The sequence below is a fragment of the Zonotrichia leucophrys genome, chromosome 1A, assembly GCF_028769735.1.
Source record: "Zonotrichia leucophrys gambelii isolate GWCS_2022_RI chromosome 1A, RI_Zleu_2.0, whole genome shotgun sequence".
NCBI lineage: Eukaryota > Metazoa > Chordata > Aves > Passeriformes > Passerellidae > Zonotrichia > Zonotrichia leucophrys.
The window spans coordinates 36011706-36026758 of record NC_088170.1 but is presented as its reverse complement, the minus strand read 5'-3'; the positions used below and the strand labels follow the sequence as shown (position 1 = coordinate 36026758).

The following is a 15053-nucleotide window of genomic DNA, read 5'->3' as shown; positions in this document are numbered from 1 at the left end:
AGCCTTCATTTAAGCCAGGAAATAAGGAGCCACTGAGAAATGCTTAGAGGAAATATATCTCCCAGAAAGCCTAAGATTGCAAGGCTCAGTTTAGTCTTAACTGCTGCTAAAACCTTCATTTTAGGAATATTTCCTTCTCTCTGTGAGAAACTTGGACTCTGCAGCAAAATCCGACCAATCAAGAGCCTCGACACCATTTTCTTTCCTCTGTTTTTCTCACTTTCAGCCATTTTCTGTTTCTGAGCCTCGGAGGGTTAAAAGTGAGGGGGGAGAAGGCATCGGGAGCCGGGCTTTGGGAATTCAGGAGTCTCTGCTGTGATTTATTCATCCATCCCCCCAGATTTAGTCGTTGACATATGACTTGTGTTTTTCCAAACAGATTTTTTTATTCCTGTAGATTACTAGTGGGACTGCAGAAATGAGATGTAGTGAAAGCTAACTCATTTCATTTTCTGATATGGCCAAAGATATGTTTACCTGGACCTGTTTGCATATGCTTATAGGAAAAATAAACATTAAATCAAGTAAAATCGCTTTTTCTAGCGGTTTATTTAGAAGATATTTGATATCTTATAGAAGCTATTGGTCAGAGTAGTTACATTTCAGAAAAATGTAGCATCAGAATTAATGGGTTTTTTGGTTTGGGTTTGTGGTTTGTTTTTGGCTTTTTGGTTTTTTTTGCATGTTGAAGAAACAAATTATATTTAAGCAGTGAGACAGGGAGACAGGTTTTATTTGCCTTCATCTCTTCTCTCTTTTCCTCTTGTCTTTTGAAGACCTCAAACTGTTTTACTAAATTAAATATTATTTGGATTAATTCAGAGAGAGTTGCATGCTCAAATGGTAGAAAAAAAGCACTAATCACTTCATCAGCCGAGACAGAAACATGTGCAGTGCCCTTTATTTTCTCAGGGCTCATACAAACTCTAAATTATAATGCCTGAGCCTAAAGTAGTTTTGGGGTGCAATGCACAGCAAATGGGTGGCAGGCAGACACAGGTGATGTGGTGCAAGATACCCTAAGTCCAAGTGGGAATAAACATGGAGGTTCCTGTGGTGCCAGCAAGGTTCAGCTGCATTTCTTTGCTTTTTGCAGGGGAGCCTGAGATAAAAGAATGCTGCCAAGGCAAAGCTGGATGTGAGCAAGAGCTCTGTGCTGAGCAGCTGAGGCTTGAGAGCTGCTGTTGGTGATCAAGGTGCTTTTGCAGGTGATTTTAGATGCTCAGCGAGACACTTGGCTAGGACTGTTCCTGGCCCTTTATCATCCTCCATGGATGAACTGGCTCAAAATCATGGCCTGGAAGAATGTTCTTATCAGTCCAATGGATAAAATAGAGTATCACTACTGACATTCTGCTGAAATACTTCATTTCATACAAATACATAAAAGGTCTGATGACAGCATCTTTCTAGAACAAAAAAAAAAAGATATTGAGTCAGTCCTACTTGACAGCTATTAGCTTCTGAAAAAATCTGACCAGATAAATATTCATATGAAAGCAAGGCTCTCATTTGAATTAACTACTGTAGTGTAAGTATTTTGTAAAGGAGCTTTCCATGCAGGCCAGTGTGCAAAGATAGGTCCTAAACATGTTTCAATCTGCAAGTCCCTCTTGAGGGCTTCTTCACAATCTGAATCACCTGTTGATTCCACCGAAGTCAAGTTTGAACTTGGCCAACCACACCTCTCCTACAGGCCTGGCCAGCTCTCCTCTCTTCTCCTCTCTTCTCTCTTCTCCTCTCTTCTCCTCTCCGGTCACATTCTACCTTCAGCCTGGGCACCAGCACGTGTCAGATTGTAGATGTGCAAACAGCATGGTCACAACACTATGGACATTTATAAAAATTTTATATTCAATATTAGAAAGTACTTTGTCAGCTACTCCTGTGATGGCATTAATTACACTGGCCACAATAGCAGGGTCTGACCCTGGAATCCTGCTGATTAATGCACTTGTCCAAGTGAAGGTTTCCAATTTGTATTTCATTGGTTCTCAGGTTTCAGCTTGAGTTGGGTGGCTCTGAACAGCGACCACTACACCAAAATTTAACCTTCAATCCCACACATAGGCCACCAGCACTCAATTCCCAAGTCCATCACTTGTTTCTGGTCAGTTGTCTGTTTTGTTTTAGGGGTTGTGGGGTGGTTTTTTGTTTTGTTTTGGATTGGGATTTTAGGTGGTTTTTTTTGTTGTTGTTGTTTTTATTTTGGGGGGTTTTTTTGTTGTTGTTTTTGGGTTTTTGGGGGGTTTTTTTGGGGTTTGTTTGTTTGTTTGTTTGTTTTTTTATCTGACATTGGCTCAATTCTTGGAGTTGTTTCCTTGGTCTTCCCCTAACTTTTTGATTCTGCTTTGGTTACTTTAGCACCATTAGCTTTTAACAAAACCTTTTATTTTGGTCAGCTCTTGTGGCCTAATGCTACAACCACTCCAGCCCCTAATGCTAAACTACTTAATACTCCATGAGAGTATGCAGAATGCAGTTAATGAAAGTTTCCTGTAACACAAGATGGAAAGCTCTGTTCTCAGTGAAGTTGTTATGGCAATACCAGGGTTCAGTAATAAAAAGAAAACAAACTAAAGGAACATTAATGTATCCAACCAATGTAAACTAAGTTTGAATTAAACATGTTTGTACATAAGACAGGGTAAGCCCATCTGGCTGGGGGCTTCAGCCTAAGTCTGTGATGAGTGATAGGGATCAGAAAAACAAATCCTGCAGCTCCAGGGACACTGGGGTGGCAAAGGACATGACAAGGGCAGTGTGGCCCCAACACTGCTCCCTCCTCACCTCTCTCATCTGGGTCACCTCTGGTGCTTTATCCAGTGCTTTACATGGAATGACAATGTTCAGCTCCATATCTGGTTCCCCATCCTTTGTGTTCTTTTATCCTTAATCACTGTGAGGTTTTAGTCCATTAAATGAAGATGTTTTTTTAATGATCATTTTGTCTTTACACATCAGCCAAGTCTGTGCCCTGCTGTGCTGTCATCTGTCTCATAGGGGGGTTAAATGTAGTTAAGGTATTAAAAAAACAGGTTATATATCCTCTGTGTCCTTATTGCTTCTCTCTCTACACTTTATTCTTGCTCGTCACTCTCTATTTCTGAAGATCTAGTGCCAGGAGTATTTGATGTATTTATGGGTATCCCCTTTCCTTCTGCACATGGATTTTCATTTATTATGCTATTCCAAGCACAGCACTGATCCATCAGGATGGATCTGTGAAGCCACACAAAATTCTGTCCTGTAAGAGCTTCCACTTGTGATGCCATCAGTAGGAAAGTAATTGATCCAGAGGGCACGACATACTTTTCTGTAAGTGTTCCCTATGGTCCCATGGATTTTAGGACAGTGTGCCAATGCTGTAATGAACGGATGGATCTAGAGCTGAAGGCATGATGTGAGAGGCATGACCAAAAAAAGCACACACAAAAAAAAACAAAAAACACATGAACAAAACAAAACAAAACAAAAAAGTGTTTCTGAGACACAGATTTTCAGGAACAACAAAAAGTCAAATGTAAATCTCTATGTGTGTTAGATGCCAATTCAGTGTGCTGAGGTCTGAACGTTTCCTGAATTAATTCCAGCTACTGATAATGTACGGAAAACAGGTAAGATGTCCACTGCACCAATGCAATGAGAGGTAGCACTTCAGAATTTCTGAATGCTTTGCTGCAGTCAACTATCTCTGTCAAAATCCTTGTCACACTGAGATTGAAACACTTCTAAGCAACAGACAGACCCAGCAGCAATTCAAGTTAGTTATGTTGTGAAACAGAACATTAAGGAAGGTTATCTTCCCCTCCTTTTTCCTAAATGAAGTATGCTGTTGGTTGGTGAAATTAAATGTTATTTCCCTTATTTGGGCCAGTTTTGAACTTCCCATCAGTTCTTCCAGGCAGACTCATCTGACAGGTTGTTGTGGTTTTTAGGGAAAAGGAACATGTTTGGAAAAATTTAAGATCACTACATGAATATGGACTGGTTCACTTCCAGGAGGGATGCATTTAAGAGTCCAAGAGTGGTAAATATACAGACAGCAAAGGAAAATGGAGATGCTGCCAACATCTGTCACTGTCAGGCTCCTTTGATATTCTCAGTGCAGGCCAGTATAACACTGAACTATTTCCAGAAGTGTCTCCTCAGCTCTGCATCCAATGCTTGAAAACTGTAACAGAGTCTGCAGCAATTCCAGGCCAGTCCTTGCTGGGTTTTGTGGTTGTTTAGGCAGGTGCATGCAGAGTTTGAGTTCACCTCACAGCAGCAGCAGCACAAGTGCAGCCTACACTGAAATAAAATGAAAAGTGAGTTCAATACTGATTCCATGATGTGAGGACTGAATTACAATTGTTATATGTGTGCATGCAGTCGTTATATGTTTTCAAAGATCTGTAACTGGGATCTTTAAATGGGAAGAATTTCTTACCATCCTTATAAAATTCATCTAATTTAAAGGCCCTGAAATGCATGGCAGCAAGACTTTATTATAGAGGTATTTCATAACACACAGTATTTTGCAAGCAGCTGTATATGTTTCATTTTAAGAGCATTTTTGAGTATTAAAACTTTTTATCCCCAGGAGTTTAGAAGGTGAGGTTTGTTGGGTTTTTAGTTTTGTTTTTGGGGGGGTTGTTGTTGTTTTGAGGGTTTTTTTAAATGGTTTTTTTTAAGTGTAACAGGCTGATGTGACGGGAGGGTGTCACACAGGTGCAAATGGATGGATCGCTGTCCTGTGGAAGACTCCAGCTGAAATGTAGGAATCAAACAGAAGGTTGGCTGGTGGTGCTTATCAGGAGGTGACCAAGCAGGAAAGCCAAGAGGGCCTCATGTTAGGGAAGAATGAAAATCAAATGCACTATGATGCATCCCTAAATGCTTGAGTCACAATTCCAAACCAGGCAGTTGCCTGAGTTATAGAATAGATTCTATCAGTAAGTTTATAGCTTCATAAAAGAAGGCTGAAGAGTTTTAAGCAAAGTTGTCTGCTGCAGAGGGAAATAGAAAAAGCTAAAAGATAACCACAGATATTAAAACCAGCAAGCAAACAAATGAACTCCCAGAACTGGGAGTTCAACCAAACCCAGATTTGCTTCATCATGTTCCTGTGTCTGGAAAAAGTAGTTTGGATAAATCTGTCTTACAAAAAGACAGCAGATTCCTTTTTGAACATGTGTCTACTACACTTTTGAGGGGATAAATGAGAGGAGATAAAGAAAGAAATTTCTTACCCTAAAATGTGTTGAGTCATTAATAAGAAAGAATGATCCTAGGGAATGAGACTATTGTTACAGCAGCACATTTTTTTCCTTCTCTTTTTCAAAGTTACACAAAATCGTCCCAGTGAAAATATTTTATAGTGATAAGAGTTCTCAGAATATGAAGACTAACTGCAAATTAAAACAGAAATCACACCGAAACAAAATCCCTAAAAGGTTCTTTGGGAAAATCTTTTTTCATATTTTTAAAGATTTATTTATTTCTATGTCAATACTCCTCTAGTAACTGTAAAGATTATTTATTATTACCCCAAATCAATAGAAATTTCTGAAAAAAAAATTGCTGTAAAATTAGAAAAAGAAAATGCCAAGTGGCCCTAAATGTTTTTTAATTGTGAAAATTAGTTTAATCTCAATATAAATTAGTTTAACAGTATCTATGTCAGGAAGGAAAAATTTATTAGTTTATGAAATCCTGCCTTAATCCAGGAAACTTAGTAGTACTGGAACATTCATCTGTATTTTGGTGTTGACTGTAAAAATATGAGTAGCATTCCTATTTTAAATGGTGCATGTTTAGCAAGGTGATAACCCAAACGAGAGAAACTTGGAATTGTCTTTCCATTACAGTGTGGGGCAAGAAGAGGCCTCCTACTTCCCTCGTAAGAAGCATTCCCAGAAAACTGTTGTGGCAAGCAATGACTTCTTCCTTATGGTCACTTACTGTATAATTCTCTGTGCTTTCAGCTTTCCTAGAAATGGTGAAAAATACCCTGGATAGGTAAAGGTATAACAGACAAGATGTACGTGTTAGCACATGTGTGTGCTTGTGTTTCCAGGGAAACAAACAAACAAAGCCCAGTAAAACAAACACAGGCTACAGAACTCTTCACGCTTTAATCCTCACTGAGGAAATTCGACATTAAATTTACAAAACAAAAAGGAAAAAAGGAAAAAATCCCCTAGCCGTGACACAGCTTGAGCATTTCCTTCCCCTGCTGTTTTAAACAAAAAGAACTTAGAAAGAAGCTGTAGGTCGCAGAGGACAAGGTTGGCAGAGAGATTATATAAATTCTCCCGAGGAAGGTGTCCATGCAGGCACATGCGAACAACCAAAAAATCAAAAAGGAACACTTGAAGCGTCCAAAGCAGGAGCAGAAGCCGGGATGAGCGGGCCAAGAGCAGCGGAGAGGCGGGGCGGGAGCGCAGGGCGAGGGCCCGCATTGGCAGGATTTTGCCGCAGACCCGCGGGCAGCGGGGAAGGGAGGCGAAGGGGCGCCGGAAGAGGGTGCGGCGATCCCGGCTCCTGCTCCGGGCGAAGACTCGGAGCTCCGGGGAGCTGTGACCGAGCGGGGGCACGGCCGGGGCGGGACGGGAGAGCAGCCAAGGGAGGCGAGGGCTGGGAGCGGGGCCGGGAAAGCGCCGCGGTCGCGCCGCGCGGGGAAGGCGGGGCCGGGGAGGAGACCCCGCCTCTTCCTGCAGTCCTCAACCAGGTCGGCTCCCGTGTAATAAAGGGGTGCTGAGGGAGGACGGCAGAGTGCGGTGAGGAGTTGAACCAAGCGTGTGACCATGTCTGGCCGGGGCAAGGGCGGCAAGGGGCTCGGCAAGGGCGGCGCCAAGCGCCACCGCAAGGTGTTGCGCGACAACATCCAGGGCATCACCAAGCCGGCCATCCGCCGCCTGGCTCGGCGCGGCGGCGTCAAGCGCATCTCGGGGCTCATCTACGAGGAGACGCGCGGCGTGCTCAAGGTCTTCCTGGAGAACGTCATCCGCGACGCCGTCACCTACACGGAGCACGCCAAGAGGAAGACGGTCACGGCCATGGACGTGGTCTACGCCCTCAAGCGCCAGGGTCGCACTCTCTACGGCTTCGGTGGTTAAACTTAATACAGATCTAACTCGCACTGTTAAAACACCAAAGGCTCTTTTCAGAGCCACACACTAATTTCACAAATAGAGCTTGTAATTACTTAAACCAGTAATGTAGAGGATAAGAATTCTGCAAAATTGTTGAATATTTCTAGCCTATACTGTTTGTTCTGGGAATTGATAGTATATAGTCCACATCTTTAAAAAATAGTATTTGCAATCACAGCTCTTATAATGAACGTGTGGTGGCTCTTAAAAGAGCCGTTTGGTTTATAATTTATATCCTTTTACTTGGAGCTGGTGTACTTGGTGACAGCCTTGGTGCCCTCGGACACGGCGTGCTTGGCCAGCTCGCCGGGCAGCAGCAGGCGCACGGCCGTCTGGATCTCCCGCGAGGTGATGGTGGAGCGCTTGTTGTAGTGCGCCAGGCGCGAGGCCTCGCCCGCGATGCGCTCGAAGATGTCGTTGACGAAAGAATTCATGATACTCATGGCCTTGGACGAGATGCCCGTGTCGGGGTGCACCTGCTTCAGCACCTTGTACACGTAGATGGAGTAGCTCTCTTTCCTTGCCCTCTTGCGCTTCTTGTCACCCTTCTTCTGGGTCTTAGTGACCGCCTTCTTAGAGCCCTTCTTCGGTGCTGGAGCAGATTTCGCCGGCTCAGGCATCCTTAATGTTTTCTTTCAGGATCTTCCCCGTAACACAACAACATCGAAAATGGCGCCTACCCCCCCTATTTATAACGGCGTTATGCAAATTATAGGATCGTAATTGTTCCACTCCTATTGGAGTAGAAAGTACCAACGTAACGTCAGGCACTTCCGTCCTGTAACCGCCAGAGCTCAGGCGCTTCATTTACACAACCGTGCCGCAGTTACGGTCCTGGGTCTAAAAACAGAAAAGCAGCGCGTGATGCAAACTGCACTGGGTGAACATTCACTAGCGTATTCACCACCAATGACTTTAGCCCCATGAGAACTTTTAGGTTCTTACCCGATTTAGGTAAGAACCCTTTTAATAACCTTATCAACACGGACACAAGGATCAGCAATTAACAGCTCTTATCGTGAATTTGTGTGTGGCTCTGAAAAGAGCCTTTGGTGTTTAAAACAAGACGAGTTAGAACTTTGTTAAATTTAACCGCCAAAGCCGTAGAGGGTGCGACCCTGGCGCTTGAGGGCGTAGACCACGTCCATGGCCGTGACGGTCTTCCTCTTGGCGTGCTCCGTGTAGGTGACGGCGTCGCGGATGACGTTCTCCAGGAAGACCTTGAGCACGCCGCGCGTCTCCTCGTAGATGAGCCCCGAGATGCGCTTGACGCCGCCGCGCCGAGCCAGGCGGCGGATGGCCGGCTTGGTGATGCCCTGGATGTTGTCGCGCAACACCTTGCGGTGGCGCTTGGCGCCGCCCTTGCCGAGCCCCTTGCCGCCCTTGCCCCGGCCAGACATGTTTACACGCACCCCACAACGACAGCAGTAAAGGAGGAGTAAGCCCCCGCGCGGGTCTATATGAGCGGCGGTCCGACCTGGTTGAGGACTGCGCGGGGCCGGGCCGGACTCTGTTCGCGCCCCTCCCCCCGCGGGCCGGGCCTTTGCCGCCATCGCTCCCGGCTCGGGCCCGGCCCCGCCCCCGGAGCCCGAACCCGGCGGGGCCCGGAGCGGATCCGGCCGGGCTCTCCCCGTGCCCGCCGCGCTCCCCCCGCCTGCCCGGCCCCCCCCGAGGGTTCTCGGTGCCCGCACGGAGCGGGGCCTCGCCGGCCGCGGGGCTGCGGCACAGCCCGGCCAATGGCGGCAGAGCCGCGTCCCGCCCGCGCTGCGCCGCCGCCAGCGAGATGTGCCCGACAAAGGGACCGGCCCGGCAGGGGGACAGAGCGGTCCCGCTTCAGCGGTAAATGAACCCTTTTCTGCCGAGAGCTCAGAAACGGGAGTAAGATGCTACGCATGTGTTTGCTTGTTTTATTCCCTGTCAGGGCAACTCTTTAAATTTCCACCGTGGTGGAATTATTTTTTGTGTCCCATGTCCCAGACTTAATGATCACATAACTTTGGTTTTTTTGTGGGTCTGATGTGTTGATGAAGGAGCTGATTTATGCCTCTTGCTGCTATACCTATGAAAAAACCTATACCACACTTCATGTGCTTTTAAAAAGTGGCATGTGGTGGTGATTTTCATAGTCTCACTCTTTACTGAAGCTATTGAACTATTCCTTTCACTGGTTTTTTTTTCATTTAATATTACTTTTTGAACACAACCAGTATTTTTTTCCTTACTGCTGTCCTACAGCTGCATTCATTTCATTCATTTTAATGAGTTCCATCATCTTAGTTACCTTTAGTATTTAATAGTTTTAAATGTTCATTCTTCTTTTTTTTTTTTTTTTTTGAAAATGCATGGTTTACTTCCTTCCCCTCTTTGCTCTTTGTTTTTTATTTCCTCTTGGTCTTTTTTAGTACACTTAAATTTTGCTGTTGAAATGACACATATATTTAATGTTTCTCCAGGGAGTTACAGGGTCTTCAGATGATAACAACACTCAACAATTTACAAAACTAGAATAGAAAACTTGCAGCTACACGCCACAAAGTATGGAGCAAATCATGAAATTATGCCTAAAATTTCAGTCTCAACAACTGAAAGATCTACAACAGCTGCCCACAGCCTTGCAACCCAGCTTCTCAAATAGGATTCTAAGGTTCCTCATGCACTTTAAAAATTTTCCCAAATAATCCCAACCACAAGACAGATGTCTCTCATCATCAGTAAATTTGCAATTTTCCTTATTGCTATGTGCTGTCTCCCCTTGATGGCCTAGTTGTTCTTTACCTTTTCTTTTCTCTGTGTTCCCCATAAGAAATTACACCACACTAAAAAAATAAAGTTATGTTCAGAAATTAATCTAAATCTCCAACAAAGATCCCTGTTGTGGATGAGAGGCAGCAGGGTGTGGAGAGAGGGCAGGTATTAAAACAGAGCAGTGAGATAACCAAGGTAGAATTGAGCTGCTCTTTTCAACACTGCTTTGCCTCCACAGTTTAGGAGAAATGAACAGCAGAAGCACTTTCAAGCAAACCTTTCTCACTGGGAAGGAAAAATATTCCACCCTTTCTTTGTCTGCTTCCCTTCAGACTCCACTACTTTGCAAAGAGACCAGAGATCTTTGTGGATCTGTGCTTCTGCTCAGCACGGTAAAAAGGAAAAGAGAGCAGAAGCAAGACCAGCTTGCTAAGATCTCTTTTTTCCCTTGTCCCAGATAGGTGGCATGAGCCTACGCAAGAAACCTTTCTCCTCTGATACCAGGTAAGTCCATTCTTTGAACAGTCCTTAAAGTTTCCAAAAGGAAATAAAATCATATTTTCCTCTTGCACAATGAATTCATATTAACAAGAAAACTGCTTGATTTTCTGGTTTGTGATAATTTCAAACTGCAGAATAAAATCCACATCTAATTTTTAGGGTTATCATGGTTTTGGCTTAAACACATACTTCCAATACTTATTCCATCTGAGAAGAAATCTAATCATTTAATGTTACAAATTAAATCACAGCTTCCATCACAGCTTGATGAAAAAGAAACCACACTCTATGGGCCAAAAGGATTAGTTCTAAACACAATTAACAGTGCTTGTATTCCAGACTCCATATCTTTTCTTGCATCTGTTGCATCTTTTTCCCTTTCACATTTATGTCGTGGCTGTTACAGACTGTTCTATGAAGATATGCTCCTTCTTGTAGGAAAAAAAAAAAAAAAGAAAAAAAGGAAGAAAAAAAAACCAGTAGCAGAACCCCTCACATGTTGTTTGTATCTGGGTTTGCTTCTTTCTTTCCTCAGAAATGCCCTTAAGGAGGTTTTGCTGCTCCGAACCCGCCGGGTGCTGGGGGGAGACCCCGGGCCGGGGAGAGGCCGCGCCGCAGCGGAGCTTCGGCACCAGGGCTGGGATTGAGAGAGCCCATTCTGATTGGCTGATAGTATTCGAATCAGCGACCAATCCTAGTGTGGTGTTTAAAAAGGACCAATAGCAGAGCACTTCGGTCTGAGAATAACGTCACTACGGTAGTTGTCCAATGAAAGCGCTGCTTTCTGATACCAGCGATTTGCATAAGGGCCCTATAAATACGGCAGTAATCGCATTATCCCGCACTCCGCTGTGACTGCGCAGCCAGGGAGAGCAGCCATGCCCGAGCCAGCCAAGTCCGCCCCCGCGCCCAAGAAGGGCTCCAAGAAGGCGGTGACCAAGACGCAGAAGAAGGGCGACAAGAAGCGCAAGAAGAGCCGCAAGGAGAGCTACTCCATCTACGTGTACAAGGTGCTGAAGCAGGTGCACCCCGACACGGGCATCTCGTCCAAGGCCATGGGCATCATGAACTCCTTCGTCAACGACATCTTCGAGCGCATCGCGGGCGAGGCCTCGCGCCTGGCGCACTACAACAAGCGCTCCACCATCACCTCGCGGGAGATCCAGACGGCCGTGCGCCTGCTGCTGCCCGGCGAGCTGGCCAAGCACGCCGTGTCCGAGGGCACCAAGGCTGTCACCAAGTACACCAGCTCCAAGTAGGGCGCCTCGGACCGTCACTCTCAACCCAAAGGCTCTTTTAAGAGCCACCAATTTTTTCAATAAAAGAGCTGAATCAATGCTTTTAGTGGGGAGGTATGTAAGTAGCTTTGCATTTGCACGTTAATTTTTAGATCACTTGGTGCTCTAGCAAGTTTAAATACCTACTAATATTTTTAGAAAGTTTAACTTGCCTATGCGCGGTATATCAACTTGTTCACAACCTCTAATCCGGTTCCTTCTCAAAAGAGACTAAAAAGCAGCAGCAATTTGTCCAATCCCAAGTCCCGTGGGGAAGGTGAAATTGGTTACATTTTCCAAGGGTTAAATGCCTTTTACGCAAAACACGTAGCACATACTTTAAATGCACTAAAGCAGTAAAATAAAAAAAGGTTTTTTTCTGTCTTGGCGGCTTAATTTAAAGGTGGGTCTGGATACATAGTAGGGTTAGACTTTCAACGGCGGCATTTCGGGCTTAAAACACCCATGGTCCCAGTCACGCAGGAGATAGATAACTGCCGAGAAAAGGGCTCTCAGTGATTTACTGCAGGATTTAAAGGGAGCCGGTGAGAACCGGAGCGTGGGGCGCAGCCCTTCCTGCTCCGCTGCGGCACCGGACCCCCGCTGCAGCTGCCGCCGGACGGGGCCGCGGCACGGCCCGCACGTTCCCGTCCGTGCTCCGATCCCCTTGCCCGCCTTGCCCAGCCCCCCCGGCTCGGAAGGAGGGAGCGAGGGAATGGAGGAGGGAAGGCCGATGCGCGGCTCCGCGCGTCACCGTCCGGCCGGGCTGGGGCCGCGGGGGGGGTCGGGGCCCCGGAGGGCGGAGCGGCGGGAAGGCGGCGCGGGCCCAATCGCGGCCCAGGGCGGCACTTTCAAACGGCCCCGGGCACCGGAGCAAAGGGCGCTCGCCGCTCCGCCGACACCGCCTCCCTCGGCTCCGGTCAATGGGCAGGGGCGGGGCGGGCACAGCTGTTATCGCAGCGCTCCCAAACGCACCCAGGGACACGCTGTCTTTTAAAGGGAGCCCCAATCTCCCACGCAGGCGCTACCGAGGGCACTCGTGCCCAAAATCTGAACTTTATTAACGCCCTGTAAACTCCCACCAAAATCTGTGAGTGATTTGGGGCTGCTGATGTAGGACCATAGTGTTTCAGCTCTTTTTGAGAGTAAGTGGGTGGCTCTTAAAAGAGCCTTTGGGTTTATTTAGATGAGTAGACTCAATTTCTCTCAGGCACCTTACTTCTTTTTGGGCGCCGCCTTCTTCGCCTTGGCCGCTTTGGGTTTGGCTGCCTTGGGCTTGGCCGCTTTGGGCTTCACGGCCTTTGCCTTGGCCGGGCTCTTGGCCGCCTTCTTGGGGCGCCCGGCCTTGGCGGCTTTCTTGGGGCTCTTGGCCGCTTTCTTGGCCGCTGCAGCCGCCGGCTTTTTCGCCTTCTTGGGGCTCTTCTTCACCGCCGCCGCTTTCTTGGGCTTCTTGGCGGCGCTGGCGGGCTTCTTCGCCGCCGGCTTCTTGGGCTTAGCTGCGGGCTTCTTCTTGGTCGCCTTTTCTTTTGTCTCCCCCGGCTTCTTGTTCAGCTTGAAGGAGCCGGAGGCACCGGTGCCCTTGGTCTGCACCAGGGTGCCCTTGCTGACGAGGCTCTTGAGCCCCAGCTTGATGCGGCTGTTGTTCTTCTCCACATCGTAGCCGCCGGCGGCCAGCGCCTTCTTGAGCGCGGCGAGCGAGAGCCCCTTGCGCTCCTTGGAGGCGGACACGGCCTTGGTGATCAGCTCGGTGACGCTGGGCCCCGCGGGCTTGCGGGCCTTGGAGCCGCTCGCCGCCTTCTTCGGCTTCTTGGCGGCGGCCTTGGCGGCGGGCGCGGAGACGGCGGGAGCGGCGACGGGCGCGGTCTCGGACATGGTGCCGGCCGGGTCCGGAGCCGGGCAGAGCACTGGGCCTGCAGCGAGTCGGCGGCCTGGCTTTTATAGAGCGAGCCGCGCGCTGATTGGTGCGCTGCAGGGCCCGCCCCGGCGGCCGGCTGGAAGGTGCCTTCGCCCCGCTCGGTTTGTGTTTCTTAGGAGCCCAAAAGGGCCCTTTTTAGCGGAAATTCCGCCACCGACCCCCCCCCGGTTGGCGGCGGCGTGGAGAAGAAAGACTCTTGTTCCCCTCGGCCGAGTTTCCTTTCGAAGAGGCAACGGGTGAGCTAAAAAAGAGGCGATAAACACCGAGTCCTGGACCTGAACAGACCTCGGGAGACAGAAACTTTTGTTTTTCCTTCTAAATAAAATCCGCGATGTGGGGAACCAGATTTCCAAAGTAATTAATTAATGTTCTTTAAAGGGTCTTCTCTTAATCTGAACTGAAAAGGAGGGATTTAGATCGATATTTTAGTCGCAATTTGATTTCAAAGAGGAGTAAGTAACACAGGCTCATCCTGAGCACTGAATATGGATTAGAAATTAGCTCCTTTGTCCAAAACCATTTACCTCTTTCAAAATAATGAAGAGAAATTAAATTGGTGCGTTATGCAGCAAGGCAAGGAGCGGGTTAAAGTCCCGTGAAGGGCTTTTTGTCCCACCGAAGGAGGTGACTTTTTACAGCACAGCAGTTTGTGCTGTGTTGCTCAGTGCACACAATGCAGACATGGTTCCCTCGTCCTCTGCCACAGAAATACTCACTTTCTCAATAAATTAGGTGACATAAAAACTTAACACGGCCAATTTTTGTTAATAATAATAACCAGTGGCCTCTCATTTCATAGTATGTCAGTGTTTTTATTTTGATACAGCTGGATTGGCAAAAATCTGAGTCATCGTTGTTTAAGGAAACACTGCTGCTGCTGATTTTGCCATTGCTTGAGCAAATTAAAACTTGCTCAAGTGATCAGTCAGGATTCCTCTTTCACAGCAATTTCCTAAATATTCCATTTTCTTACTGTCCAGTGATGGCTCTCTACACTGGAATTAATGCTAAAAGTGGCGTGTCTTGATGGATCTGCTGCACTGGAACAACTGGCTGCTAAGCAAGAGGGGGAACACTCTTCAGAAGCTCTTTTCCAAAACCAAGCTTCGATTAAAAATAAATGCACTTTGTTTTTCAGAGTACAAAGCATAAAAAGAAGTATTCTCTGACATGTTTATTAATGCCTACAACCCATTGTTTTGACAAAGGCCTGTAACCTCCTTTTTACCTCTTGATATTGTAACTGTTGGTGATACTAAAATTCTGGACAATGTTATGATTCAAGTAATTTATATTATCAAATGGATAATCATTAAAATATGGTTTTTGACCAATAATAGCAGATTTTCTGTTTCTATTCCAGCATATTTATGGTTTATATTTAGTACTATGTAGAAGATGGAATCAAAACTGGCAACAGTCCTTTTCACCTCAGATTGTCTGGGTGTCGTGATGAACAATTATTCTCAAATTCCT

The 15053-nt window shown here is 46.6% G+C and overlaps 5 protein-coding genes across 5 annotated transcripts; 2 read left to right on the top strand and 3 right to left on the bottom strand.

The window, feature by feature from the left end:
• The first annotated feature begins 6777 nt into the window (after nt 1–6777).
• Nucleotides 6778–7160, top strand: LOC135442431 (histone H4). Its single transcript, XM_064702218.1, has one exon. It carries the CDS (start codon nt 6792–6794, stop codon nt 7101–7103), a length of 312 nt encoding a protein of 103 aa, XP_064558288.1. The 5' UTR covers nt 6778–6791; the 3' UTR covers nt 7104–7160.
• A 177-nt stretch (nt 7161–7337) lies between these two features.
• LOC135442405 (histone H2B 7) lies at nt 7338–7774 on the bottom strand. The gene has a single exon (XM_064702186.1). The coding sequence runs from the start codon at nt 7757–7759 to the stop codon at nt 7379–7381; it is 381 nt and encodes a 126-aa protein (XP_064558256.1). The 5' UTR covers nt 7760–7774; the 3' UTR covers nt 7338–7378.
• Nucleotides 7775–8092: 318 nt separating this feature from the next.
• Nucleotides 8093–8547, bottom strand: LOC135442434 (histone H4). The gene has a single exon (XM_064702221.1). The coding sequence runs from the start codon at nt 8537–8539 to the stop codon at nt 8228–8230; it is 312 nt and encodes a 103-aa protein (XP_064558291.1). The 5' UTR covers nt 8540–8547; the 3' UTR covers nt 8093–8227.
• Nucleotides 8548–11203: 2656 nt separating this feature from the next.
• On the top strand, nt 11204–11696 carry LOC135442423 (histone H2B 1/2/3/4/6). The gene has a single exon (XM_064702210.1). The coding sequence runs from the start codon at nt 11264–11266 to the stop codon at nt 11642–11644; it is 381 nt and encodes a 126-aa protein (XP_064558280.1). The 5' UTR covers nt 11204–11263; the 3' UTR covers nt 11645–11696.
• A 1119-nt stretch (nt 11697–12815) lies between these two features.
• LOC135442403 (histone H1) lies at nt 12816–13555 on the bottom strand. The gene has a single exon (XM_064702184.1). It carries the CDS (start codon nt 13532–13534, stop codon nt 12878–12880), a length of 657 nt encoding a protein of 218 aa, XP_064558254.1. The 5' UTR covers nt 13535–13555; the 3' UTR covers nt 12816–12877.
• Nucleotides 13556–15053: the final 1498 nt, after the last annotated feature.

Coding starts and splice junctions, on each gene's coding strand:
- LOC135442403 (XM_064702184.1), bottom strand. CDS start 13,534: ATGTCCGAGACCGCGCCCGTCGCCGCTCCCGCCGTCTCCGCGCCCGCC.
- LOC135442434 (XM_064702221.1), bottom strand. CDS start 8,539: ATGTCTGGCCGGGGCAAGGGCGGCAAGGGGCTCGGCAAGGGCGGCGCC.
- LOC135442405 (XM_064702186.1), bottom strand. CDS start 7,759: ATGCCTGAGCCGGCGAAATCTGCTCCAGCACCGAAGAAGGGCTCTAAG.
- LOC135442431 (XM_064702218.1), top strand. CDS start 6,792: ATGTCTGGCCGGGGCAAGGGCGGCAAGGGGCTCGGCAAGGGCGGCGCC.
- LOC135442423 (XM_064702210.1), top strand. CDS start 11,264: ATGCCCGAGCCAGCCAAGTCCGCCCCCGCGCCCAAGAAGGGCTCCAAG.